The sequence below is a fragment of the Neofelis nebulosa genome, chromosome 3 (genome assembly GCF_028018385.1).
Source record: "Neofelis nebulosa isolate mNeoNeb1 chromosome 3, mNeoNeb1.pri, whole genome shotgun sequence".
Classification (NCBI taxonomy): domain Eukaryota; kingdom Metazoa; phylum Chordata; class Mammalia; order Carnivora; family Felidae; genus Neofelis; species Neofelis nebulosa.
In genome coordinates, this window is record NC_080784.1 from 44,717,731 (window position 1) to 44,729,923 (window position 12,193).

The 12,193-nt window shown below is 36.0% G+C and overlaps 1 protein-coding gene across 6 annotated transcripts in view; it reads right to left on the minus strand.

The window, feature by feature from the left end:
• The window catches only part of ADAM32 (ADAM metallopeptidase domain 32), a 173,547-nt gene that overhangs the window by 24,177 nt on the left and 137,177 nt on the right, over positions 1–12,193 (minus strand). For 4 of the 6 annotated variants that reach the window (XM_058720620.1, XM_058720619.1, XM_058720618.1 and 1 more), the window contains 2 exons: positions 3,602–3,701; positions 2,863–3,025 (listed from right to left, as the gene is read on the minus strand). The exons of the other annotated variants lie outside the window; for them this stretch is intronic. In XM_058720620.1, the coding sequence (XP_058576603.1) occupies positions 2,863–3,025; positions 3,602–3,701 (263 nt within the window). The remainder of the gene's footprint in view (positions 1–2,862; positions 3,026–3,601; positions 3,702–12,193) is intronic. 6 annotated transcript variants of the gene reach the window in all.

The following is a 12,193-nucleotide window of genomic DNA, read 5'->3' on the forward strand; positions in this document are numbered from 1 at the left end:
AGCGCACATAGACAATCACTCTTATAACTACTAAAATTTGTACTTCCTAAAAATAAAATCAAACCTTGCATGAAAAAAGCAGGATTCCAAAAAGAATGGTGATGATTGTGGTATCACAAATGATGCGATTAAATTTCATAATACTATACACTCACACACACACACACACACACTCAGAAATGTGTGCATGCAAATGCTGGTAAATATGAATAAGGTCTATAGTTTAATTAATAATACAGTACCAATACCAATTCCGTAGCTGTGAAAATGCACTAAGTTAATGTAAGATGTTATTGTTGCCAAAAACCAAATAAAGGATATAAGGAAACTTTTTATATTTCTTAAACTATTTCAAAACAAAAAGTTTAAAATAAAAGAATAGTAAGCAAAGACTTGAGAAATATAATAGGAAATCCTATTAAGTACTGACTAAATATAACAACAACAACAACAACAACAACAACAACAACGAAATAACGCTTATTTGGAGAAAGGTGAAAAGCCAAATTACAAACAGATTGAAGAAGAGAGGTTAGTGTTAAAGGGCTGAGATCCTTGTGTTATTGAGAGGACTACAAATGATTAAATTTAGACATTTTATAACATTATCTATAAATACTAAAATTTAAAGAAAATCATATAAAAATAAAAACAGTAAAATTTACCAAGTAATAGAAGAAAAGAAGAGAACAGGAAAAACACAATAAAGAAAACTGATTTGAGGGAAAGGAAAAAAACATGCAAAAAAAAGACGGTAAATAAGAAAAAATAAAATGGTTAATTTCAGTCTAAATTATATGCCATCATATATGAAGCATATAAGCATAACAAACTCCACTGGTGTCTTCCATATAAAGGCCATTTACAAGATACCTACTAAAAACAAAGAAAGATTGAGAATAAAGGATGAGAAAAGACATACTAGGTAAGCCTAAATATCAAAGATCATGTCGGCATAGCAATATAAAACAGAATAGAATTTAAGATAAAATTATTAATGATAAAAATATAATATGCCAAGAAATCACAACTAAACTGAACATTATGCATTTAGTCACTTCCTCAGAATATATAAAGCAGAAGTGTCAACAATCAGAAGGAAAGCCATGAATTATTGAAAAATTTTATGGGGAAGGGGGGGAATGCCAACATGTGAAAAAATGATTTGAAACAACATAATTAAAAAGTTTGTTTTCAAAATGAAAACAACAAACATGTTATGTCACAATAATTGAAGCATACATACAACCATACAAAAATTGACTTTCATTCTGGTTCCAAAATTTAAGAATAAATCATAGAAACAAGTCTCCCAAAAAGGTAATGAAATTGGAAAATATTTTTTCAGCAATATAAATCAATCTACAATTGGAAGCTAAAGACTACAATTTATTCATAATTTAAACAAGAAATCATACTACAAGTTTCTAACTTTTTGAACTCAATGTCAACTGTACATTAAAAACTGAATATGTCTCCCTCTCTGCCTCTATCCTGCTCACACTGTCTCTCTCTCTCTCTCTCTCTCAAAAATAAAACTTAAAAACTGAAGAGTGTACATGAAATCATATAAAGGGGAAAGTTTTAGCTTTAAAAGTATATGTTGGAAATAAAAAAATGTTGAAAATTAGTTTTTAAGAAAAGCATTAGACTCAAGAAAGCTAAAATTAAAATAGAGCAAAGATAAACAGAGTAGAAAGGAGGAAAAGAACAAAACTTAAGGATAGTAAACACTAAGGAAATATAGAGATCTCAACAAAACCAAAAGTTATATTTTTCAAATTATCAATAAAGTAGAAAAACCTCTGAGAAAACTGCTCATGAAAAATAAAAAGGGAAAAAGAAACACATAAGCAAAATCAGAAGAGGAAACAAATCTATAAAGTGAAATATTTAAAATTATATATAATTCCAAATAATAAAGTATTAATATATAATTCCAGATAAGGCACATGGATACAGCCATATGTAAGCAAAAATATTTAATACCTATCAACGTTCAGTGTAGAGGCTGTTCTCTGCAGAGAGGGAGATAATACTAGAAGGGGATTTCAGCCATAAATGCAATAGTTTATCTCATAAAAGAAACAAGAAAAATATTAACATTTGTTTATTTCCACTGATGGGCAAATGAGTATGTCACCATGTTCTCTGATTTTGTGTTTGAATTACTTTTTTTTAAAAAAATTAAAATATGCTACAGGCTAAATTATAAACTTGCTGAATACCTTACCCAGAGAATATTTTTAAAGTTATTTCTTAGATGAAACAGCAACAAAACCTGAAATATGTCATCTGTGATAAGGACTAGAAGGGTGCCTGGGTGGCTCAGTCGGTTAAGCCTCCCACTTTGGCTCAGGTCATGATCTCATGGTTTGTGAGTCCAAGCCCTCCATCAGGCTCTCTGCTGTCAGCGCAGAGCCCACTTTGGATTCTCTATCTCCCTCTTCCTCTGCCGTGCACTCCCTCTCTCTCTCTCAAAAATAAGTGAACATTAAAGAAAAAGGACTAGAAATCTACATTTCTAATAAATATTTCTGGTGCTTCTCCTGTAGGTAACACAGATCACAATTTGAGAACCACTTAAGTATTTGAAAGCAATACATAGGGATACATTTGAGTTTTTCCTCTGTTAATTTCCAAGGCAATGACTTTGGCAAATTATTTAAACTACACTCCCAAATTTTTGCATCTTTAAAGTGGGGATATTCAAAACGATCTCACACAATTGAATGAGATATTTATGTAGTACTCAAAATCCCTGCAAGATGTAAAGTATAGTTGCTGCTCATGATACTGCCTTATATATGGCTAGAGTCAAATGGTACTAAAGTTTAACTTCAGAACACAAATTCAATTTACTCGCTACTCAAGGATTCCTCTTCCTTGGTGAACCACTTTTTTGAACTCTTCCATGAAACAATAGCTATTATGGTTGCTATGATGAGAATAGGCAAAGCAATGTAGAAACCTAGAAGCCACCGGTTCTTTTCAGCCTTCCTAAAAGCTCTTTCCATGATTAAACCTAAAATAGAAATACATTAAAAATCAGAGCCAAAAAATTAAACCATCTACTTTTATTTTCAAGTTGCAGCAACCAATTTTTGTTGTTATTCAAGACACATGGAAAAATAATAATATAATTATATAATACTTAGAACTCTCTCTACAACCTCTCATTCTAAAACATTATAAAACAAGTTCCAGGAAATTCCAACGTATTCTACATCATACAGCAGCTGTAGCAAAATCTCACTATAGCACTCTAAGTTGGACCAAAAACTTCAACAATATATAAAGTGGGATCATGTAATTGCAAGGTTATCCAACAAATTTACAATATAGTCTAAAGGAAAAAGTCAATGACATCAGTAAATAAAAATTTTAAAAGATACTGTCAGTTTCAATCATGATATTGAGAGTTAATATTGGAAGAGCAAGATTAAGAAGATATATTTGGTTTTCATTTCTTGAAAATAAGCCTATTTACCTTTTAATTGCAAATATTGGCCTCTAGGTGATAGAAATCTAACTTTGTTTTTGTGAAGATAAGCACTTTGATAATTTATTAACTGAATACGTAAAGATATTAGATACTTGCCCTGTTTCTCAGGCAAACTAGAAGCTTCTCTGCCACGCGTTTCACAAAATGGAGGCTGGTAGCCTTCAAAACAATGGCACGTTTTATTGGAAGTGCACACCTAGGATCATTTTAAAAAACTCAAATGATCATTTAAAACTATTTTCTCGTGAAAAGTAAAATTATCAGATGGATCATCAAGCTTACTTTTGCATTTTGATCTAGTGTAATTTTATTTATTTACAGAGATAATCCTACAAATCAAATAGTTTGGCTTCTAATGCACACACAAACACACCCACAAATAGTTGGGTTTTTTTAAGCTACAGAGGCTGACAGTATTTGCATTGAGAAAAATTTTAATATTTCAAATATTCACCTGAAAACTTAGTTTTCAATTTCAGAAACACACCCTCAAATTCTAATGAAAATAAGACCTTTCCAGTGGTGTCCTGGAGCCACGTAGTATAGCTCCAGAGCTGAATGTGCACATCTCTTCTTATCTCCAAGTTCAGTGACATGCCATAGCTTGAAGTATTTGCAGTTGCAAATGAGCACCTTCCCAACTGCCCTACTCCAGGATTGGGTTGTGTTTTGTTTGCTTGATTTTTAATCCAAGGGATTTTGTACTTCAAGAGGCCATCAGATACTTAGGTTAGGAACTGATGGTTTCTTAAATAAATAAATAAATAAATAAATAAATAAATAAATAAATAGTAAACATCTTTATGGTACTTACTAGGTGTGTGTCTCTATTGTGAACACTTTCTATAGATTTATTTATTAAATCCTCACAACAGCCCTGTGAGGATGGGACTATTATTATTCCCACTTTATAGACGAAGACCCCAAGGCATAGATATTTAACTTGTCAAAGTCAAATGGCTAGTAAGTGATGGAACAAGGATTTAAACTTATGAGATCTGGTTTCAGAGACCTTGACCTTGCCCATTTGCTATGTTACCTCTCAAAATAATATAAAACATCTCTCAGTTTCTAAGATCTCAGTTTAACAACTTGGATCTAATCCCATGGCTTAAATGTATATGGGGGGGAAGTGTTGTGTTGAGGGTATCCATTACCCCAGCTTTTGTCACACCACCTTTAAGCTGTTTGAGTTTGTGTGTGTGTGTGTGTGTGTTCGTGTATTTTTATGCTGAAATACTTCACAGAAGTGAACTTGTCCTTCTTAGGAGATGCATGTTGTCAGTTTGTCCTAATATTGAATTGTTGTTTTTGGATCACTTGGTTAAGTTGCTGTCTTCCAGGTTTTTCCACATGCTTCCATTTGTAATTAATAAGTAATTTGTGAGGAGATAGTTGTTAGATTATGTAAGTATCTGGGTCCTCATAAAACTTTCACCCACTAGTTTGAGCATCCATTCATAACTATTTTACTCCATTATTCCTTCTATATTGATTACACTATAAGGAAGAATTTTCTTTTGTCTCCATTTATTTATTCAGTTATTGCTATCAATAATATATAATTGATATGGTCAGATGATTAATAACAAGAATGCCAAGACCACTCAATGGGAAGTCTTATCAACAGATGAGGCTGGAAGAACTGGATATCCAATGCAAAAGAATGAAATTAGACCTTTATGTACAAAAATTAACTCAAAATGGATTAAAGGCCTAACTATAAGACCTAAGACTATAAAACTCCTAGAAGCAAACACAGTGAAAAAGCTTCATGACACCGGACTTCACAATCATTTCTTGGACTAAAAGCACACACAACAAAAATAAAAATTGATAAATGGGTCTACAACAAACTTAAAAACTTTTGTGCATCAAAGGACACAATCAACAGTGAAAAGGTAATCTACAGAACAGGAGAAAAGATTTGTAAGTCATATATCTGATAACAAATTAACATCAGGAATATGCAACAAACTTACACAATTCAACAATAATTTTAAAAATTGGATAATTTAAATGGGCAAAGGACTTGAATAGAAATTTCTGCAAATATGATATACAAATGGCCAATAAGAATATAAATAGATGCTCAACATCACTAGTCATAAGAGAAATGCAAATGAAAATCACAATGATACCAAACTACATCCATCAGGATTACTACTTAAAAAAAAAATCACAAACAACAAGTGTTGGTGAAGATGTGTTGGAATCCTTGAACACTGTTGATAGGATTGTAAAACTGTGAAAATGAAAAACAGTATTGGAAGTTGTTTTTAAAAAAGAGAGAGAGAGAATGACAATATGATCCAGTAGTCCCACTTCTGAGTACATATTTAAAAGAACTAAAAGCAGAGTGTCAACATGAAATTTTCACACCTATGATCCCAGAAGTATTATTCACAAGAGCCAAGAGGTGTAAACAACCCAAATGTCCATCAACAGATTACTACATTAACAAAATTTGGTACATACATACAAGGGAATATTATTCAGTCTTAAAAAGGAAGGCAATTCCATCACATGCTACAACATGGATGAACATTGAGGAAATTATGGTTAACTGAAATGAGCCATAAATGAAAGACAAATACTGTATTACTCCACTTATGTGAGGTATCTAAAGTAGTCAAATTCATCAAAACAGAAACTAGAATGGGGGTTTGCAGGGCTGTTGGAATAAGAGAAAAAAGTTATCACTTAATTGTTTGCAATATTGTGATTTATAAGAAATATGTATTTGGTCATTCAGACGATCAAAACATATTTCTCTAATGTATTTGGTCTTTACCCACAATTCCTGGCTTACAGCTCCCAAAACCCTTAGAATTACCTGTGTTGAGAGAGAGATAAAGGTGTCTTTTGTTATGTGAAATAAGTAAGTTTTGAAGTCACCTAAGAATGGGAGCTGGTTGCCAGTGGAATCCATGTGATTCCAGGTGCCTGTGCCAATCTTCAGGGAGGAAAGAGGGCTAGAGGTTGAATCAATCACAATGGCTGATGATTTAATTAGTTGTGCCTATGTAATGAATCCTTCACAAAAAAAGAAAAAGAAAAAAAAGGATAGGTTTCAAAGAGCTTCTGGGCTGGTAAACATGTAGAGATTTGAGGACAGTGTGCATCCAGAGAGTGGCATGGAAGCTCTGCACCCTTTCCCTATATCTTGTCCTATTCATCTCCTCCACCTGGTTGTACCTGAGTTATATCCTTTTATAATAAAAAAGTAGTCTGGTAAGCAAAATGCTTCTCCAAGTTCTGTGAGCCACTCTAGCAAATTAATTGAGGGAATTTTGGGAACCTCTGATTTATAGCCAATCAGGCTGGGGGCCGAGATGGCAGAGCAGCAGGGAACTTTTTTTGCCTCTCTCATCCTTGAACTGCAGCTAGATCAGCGCCAAACCATCTTGCATACCTAGAAAACTGATTTGAGGATTAACACAACAGTCTGCACAACTTGAACCATAGAACTCAGCAGGTATGCAGCGTGGAGACGTAAAATAGGGGAGAGAGAAGCCATGGAGGGTAAGGAGCTATTTTTGCTTGTGGAGAGAAGATGGAGACAGGGGGGAGAGTACAGGAAAAGCACTACCCCTGAAAGCAGCTGGAGAGAAACAGAAAGAGTGTACTGAACAAAACGGGAGAAAGGAAAAAAGGGAAAGGAGAAAGGAGAGGGTTTAAATTCCATTAAGACACTATAAACAGGGAGTGCAGAGTCCGAAACTCTGCAGCTTGATACCTGGCAGAGCTCTGATGGGAAGGGTGAATCCCCAGGAGCAGACAGTGAGGTCCGAGGGGTCCTCAGGCCACAAGGGGAGTGGCAGTACCCCTACTGAGAGGACATCTGGTAGAGGCTGTGTGGCCTCCCTACAAGGCCTACAAGTTCCCAGCAGACCCCAGAGAACAACCACATTTGCTTGTGTTGGAACAAGGACATTAAGGGTAAAGCCTGGCACCAGATAGCTGTTGTGATTCACCACAACCTCTGAAATGCTGCTGCTATATAATTGTGCAAACTTTCTGGGGCAGGCTGACACCTGGCCACAGTCTCTGGGCTATGCAGCAGCACAGTCATGTACACGTACCAGATGGTGGCCCAGCACCTGGCCATTGCTCGGTGAGACTCTCCCAGAGAGGTTCTGAGCGGGTCAAAGCTGCAGAGCCCTCAGAAGTAAGGGATTTGGAAACACAGCCCCATCTGAGATAAAACTCAGGAGGGAGGTGCCTCCTGGCAGATTGACCGCTTGGTCACAGACAGCATAGAGGCAGGGAGTGGATGAAAGCAGGAGACAAAGGAGGGGTGCTTGATTGCCAGTGGGTGAGAGCACAGAGTTCTGATACTAGAGACTGGGTAGCTGGGTGACGCCATTTTTAACCCCTCCTGTGCATGCGCATACATGCCTACGTGCACCACAACAATCCACCCCAATAAACTAAGCAGTACTGTCTAGTGGAGAAGGAAGCCGCTACACCAAGCCCTGCCCAAATGGGTCAACTGCACTCTAGAGGAACACCACAAATCTCTCAGCCTGCTTAGTTTATGGACTATAAACTGCTTCATAGTTTGACTTCTAGGGAAAAGTGGATGTAATTTCAATCATATTTCATTCTGTTTGCTGGTACATCTATTCAATTTTTTTTTCTTTTTCTTTGCTTATTCTTTGTGGGAGATGCAAGAGAGAAGCATCAAAGGAAAAGACTTCAAAAGGGAAGGGCTGGAGAAGGTGCAAGGCCTTAGGATATGTTTACATAGCTGACCGAGGCTGTGGCTGGTAAGGAATGCCTAGAGCCATTAACATTGTCCAGGGCCAGATCCTCCTTCACACCTGACCCTTCCTAGTGTTATAGAAACCAATTAACTCAAAATTCAACCTTGAAAAGCGAAACCATTAGATTGATTAACACACTTGCTTAGCTGACTTTATGCACGTAGTCTTTAGCAATTATCCTAATAAAAAGAAGCTACATTCTGGAGTTGGGGCTTCATTCCGACTTGAGTATGAGAACCTTCACTTAACTGCAATTTGTTTGCAGACTCATCTTTTGCAACTCCAGCCATACTCCCTGCAACAATTCTTGAATACAGAAAGAGAAAAAATTTATTTTTATTTTCCGTTTTTATAAAAAATATTTTAATTTTTTTCTAGTATATTTTTTACTTTTGTAAATTTTAAATCCTATTTACTTTCATCATTTCATTTTGTTCTATTTTACTGTATTCATTTTTTTAAATTTTCAAACATTTTCCTTTTTCTTTCCCTTTTTTCTCTATTCTGTCAAGCTTCTTTCAACAACCAGACCAAAACATACCTAGGAGCTCACATCCTTCCTTTGATTTTTTGTGTTGTTTTTAATTTTTTAGTTTTAATTTATTTTTTATTTTATTAATTCTTTTTCTTTCTTCAAAATGACAAAATGAAGGAATTCACCCCAAAAGAAAGAATAGAAACAAATGACAGCCAGGGACTTAATCAACACAGATACAAACAAGATGTCTGAATCAGAATGTAGAATCAAAATAAGAATACTAGCTGGGGTTGAAAATAGAATAGAATCCCTTTCTGTGGAGGTAAAAGAAGTAAAAGCTAGTCAGGATGAAATTAAAAATGTTGTAACTGAGCTTAAATAGATAACACGGTGGCAAGGATGGGTAAAGCAGAGCAGCGAATCAGCAATATAGACGACAAACTTATGGAGAATAATGAAGTAGAAAAAAGAGGGAATACTGGTTCATGGTTTTTTTTTCAATCTTTTTAAATCTTCCTTCAATTTAAATAGTTTCTATTGGTTTATCTTTAAATTTACTGATATCTTCTATTGTGTCTGTTGAGCAGTTAATCCCATTGATGGAATTTTTCATTTCAGTTATATTTTCCCATCTCTAGAAATTATATCTCCCATTCTCTTATTATTATGTTAATATTTTTTAACTCCATGAGAATATTTATAGTCCATGGGGGAGGGGAAGAAAAAAAAAAGAGGTTAGAGAGGGAGGGAGCCAAAACATAAGAGACTCTTAAAAACTGAGAACAAACTGAGGGTTGATGGGGGGTGGGAGGGAGGGGGGGTGAGTGATGGGTATTGAGGAGGGCACCTTTTGGGATGAGCACTGGGTGTTGTATGGAAACCAATTTGACAATAAATTTCATATTAAAAAAAAAAGTTCCTATCAGGTAATTATATCATTTTAAACATTTCAGGGTACATTTTTATTGACTAATTTTTTTCTCCTTATAGGTTACATAATTCTCCTTCTTGGCATATTTCCTTATTTTTAAGAATTTTATGCAGGATATTATTGATATTGTAGAATATATAGATTTTATAGTTTCCCTTTAAAGATTGCTATACTTTGTGCTGGGAGACAGTTAAATTACCTGCAAAGCAGTTTGATAAGGATTATCTTTAAGTTTTTATAGGGCAGATTTAGAATATCCTTTTCTCTAGGGCTAACTTACTGCTACTGTTGCTAGTAAAACAACGACTTTTCTGAGGTCTCCAGTGACTGTTCCAAGTTTTCTATAGTTTAGTAAGTTATATAAACAGAAATGAATGTGCAAATATTATTAACTTCCCTACACATTAAATGTAATAGGGAAAGATCCCCATAAGCCATACAGAGAAAGACAGATACCATATGGTTTCACTCTTATGTGGATCCTGAGAAACTTAACAGAAACCCATGGGGGAGAGGAAGGAAAAAAAAGAGGCTAGAGTGGAAGACAGCCAAAGCATAAGAGCCTCCTAAAAACTGAGAACAAACTGAGGGTTGATGGAGGGTGGGAGGGAGGGGAGGGTGGGTGATGGGTATTGAGGAGGGCACCTTTTGGGATGAGCACTGGGTGTTGTATGGAAACCAATTTGACAATAAACTTCATATATTGAAAAAAAAATAGGGAAAGATCCCTAATCACACTAAAAACAAACAATGGAATATGAAGAAATAATTTTAACAAAGTATATTCAACATCACATGAAGAAAACCACAAAACTTTCCCAATATTATAACAAAGATTTGAATAAATAATCCGAGAGAATAGTTAGAAAACTTGACATATCTAATATTAATTTGTAATTGTTTTTACCAATTGCTATAAAACATAAAATAGTATTATACTATTGTGAGAATAGTCAGGTCAATAAATAAGACAGCCATTATACATATCAGACAAATGATAATATACATAGCACCACATCTTAGACACCACATGGAAATTAGAAGCTTAGTGGGCAAAAGGTAGGAATAGTTTTCTTTCTTTTTTTTTATTAAAATATATCTATCAGGAGCACCTGGTGACTCAGTTGGTTAAGCATCCAACTCCTGATTTTGGCTGTCATGATCTCACAATTTGTGAGATTGAGCCCAATGTCGGGCTTTGAGTTGAGAGCATGGAGCCTGCTTGGGATTCTCTCTTACCCTCTCCCACCCCCTACAATAAATAAATAAACATTAAAATATATCTATCAAGATGAGGTTACAATTATAATTCTCTTATTGTTTTTTTAAATGAGAGGGTTTTTTAAGCTTATTTATTTTGAGAGAGAAGAGGGAGAAAGTGGGGGAGAAGCAGAAAGAGAGGGAGAGAACCCCAAGCAGGCTCCACACTGTCAGCATGGAGCCCAACATAGGGCTGGAAATCACAAACCATGAGATCATGACCTGAGCTCAAATCAAGAGCTGGATGCTTAACCAACTGAGCCACCTAGGTATTCTGAGGCTATAATTCTTGTATATGACAACCATAACACCAAACCAAATATTTCAACTATACAAACACAATAGACATACAACATATTTTAGGTTTCTATTCTTTAAAATAGTATTTGAAAAAAATTTTTATAATAAATTGAACTTAGCACTGGATGTATAAATAAGGTTTTTTAAGATTCATCAGTATCAAGAGTCAGTCAACATGGCAGAGAAGTAGGGGGACCCAAAGTTCCCTCATCCCTCAAGCACAGCAGTATTGAGGCCAGAAGACTGGAAATTCCAGGAATCTGGGCAATGGAGTGACAGAAACATCTCTAGGGGCCCACAGGGACAACTTGGTGGGCCATAGGTGGATGACTGCGAACCGGGAGAGAGAAAAAGGGCAGTGTAGGCATGGAGGGGAGGGATCCCCTTCTGTGGAGAGACAAAAGTAATAGAAAGAGAGGTTGTGGAAGTGTAGGATTATATTTGGACAAGAGGAAAACCACAAACCAAGGAATGGAAAAAACAGAGAAAGAACCAATTTCTAACTGTGAGGCTTTCTCCGCCCTACTCAAGCACCTGGGGAGGAGGGGAACCAGCCTTGGGTTCCATAGCTAGCTCCCAGGTGCAGTTGGAGAGAGCAATCCTCTCCCTTGAGTGCTGTGGGAAGAAGGCAAACAGCCATTCAAAAGACAAAAGACCCTGCAGGCCCCTGCCACACAGAGGACCTTTGTAACAGTACCCAGAGTGACAGTACACTGGAACTGGGACACATGGAGTGGGATCCTTTAAGACACAGGGGTTTGAATCCCAGCCGAGTGCCAGAGAAGTGCAGGAAATGGTGGAGCGGACATAGTGGCCCACTTGCGCCCAGTCAGCACTGTGAGGAACTAGAGGCCATTAGTCAGTGGGCTGGGAAGAGTGGCACTTCTCTGGAACCAGGGTGCATGGAGTGGGATCCTTTCAGACATCGAGGTTTGAATCCCAGTCAAGCA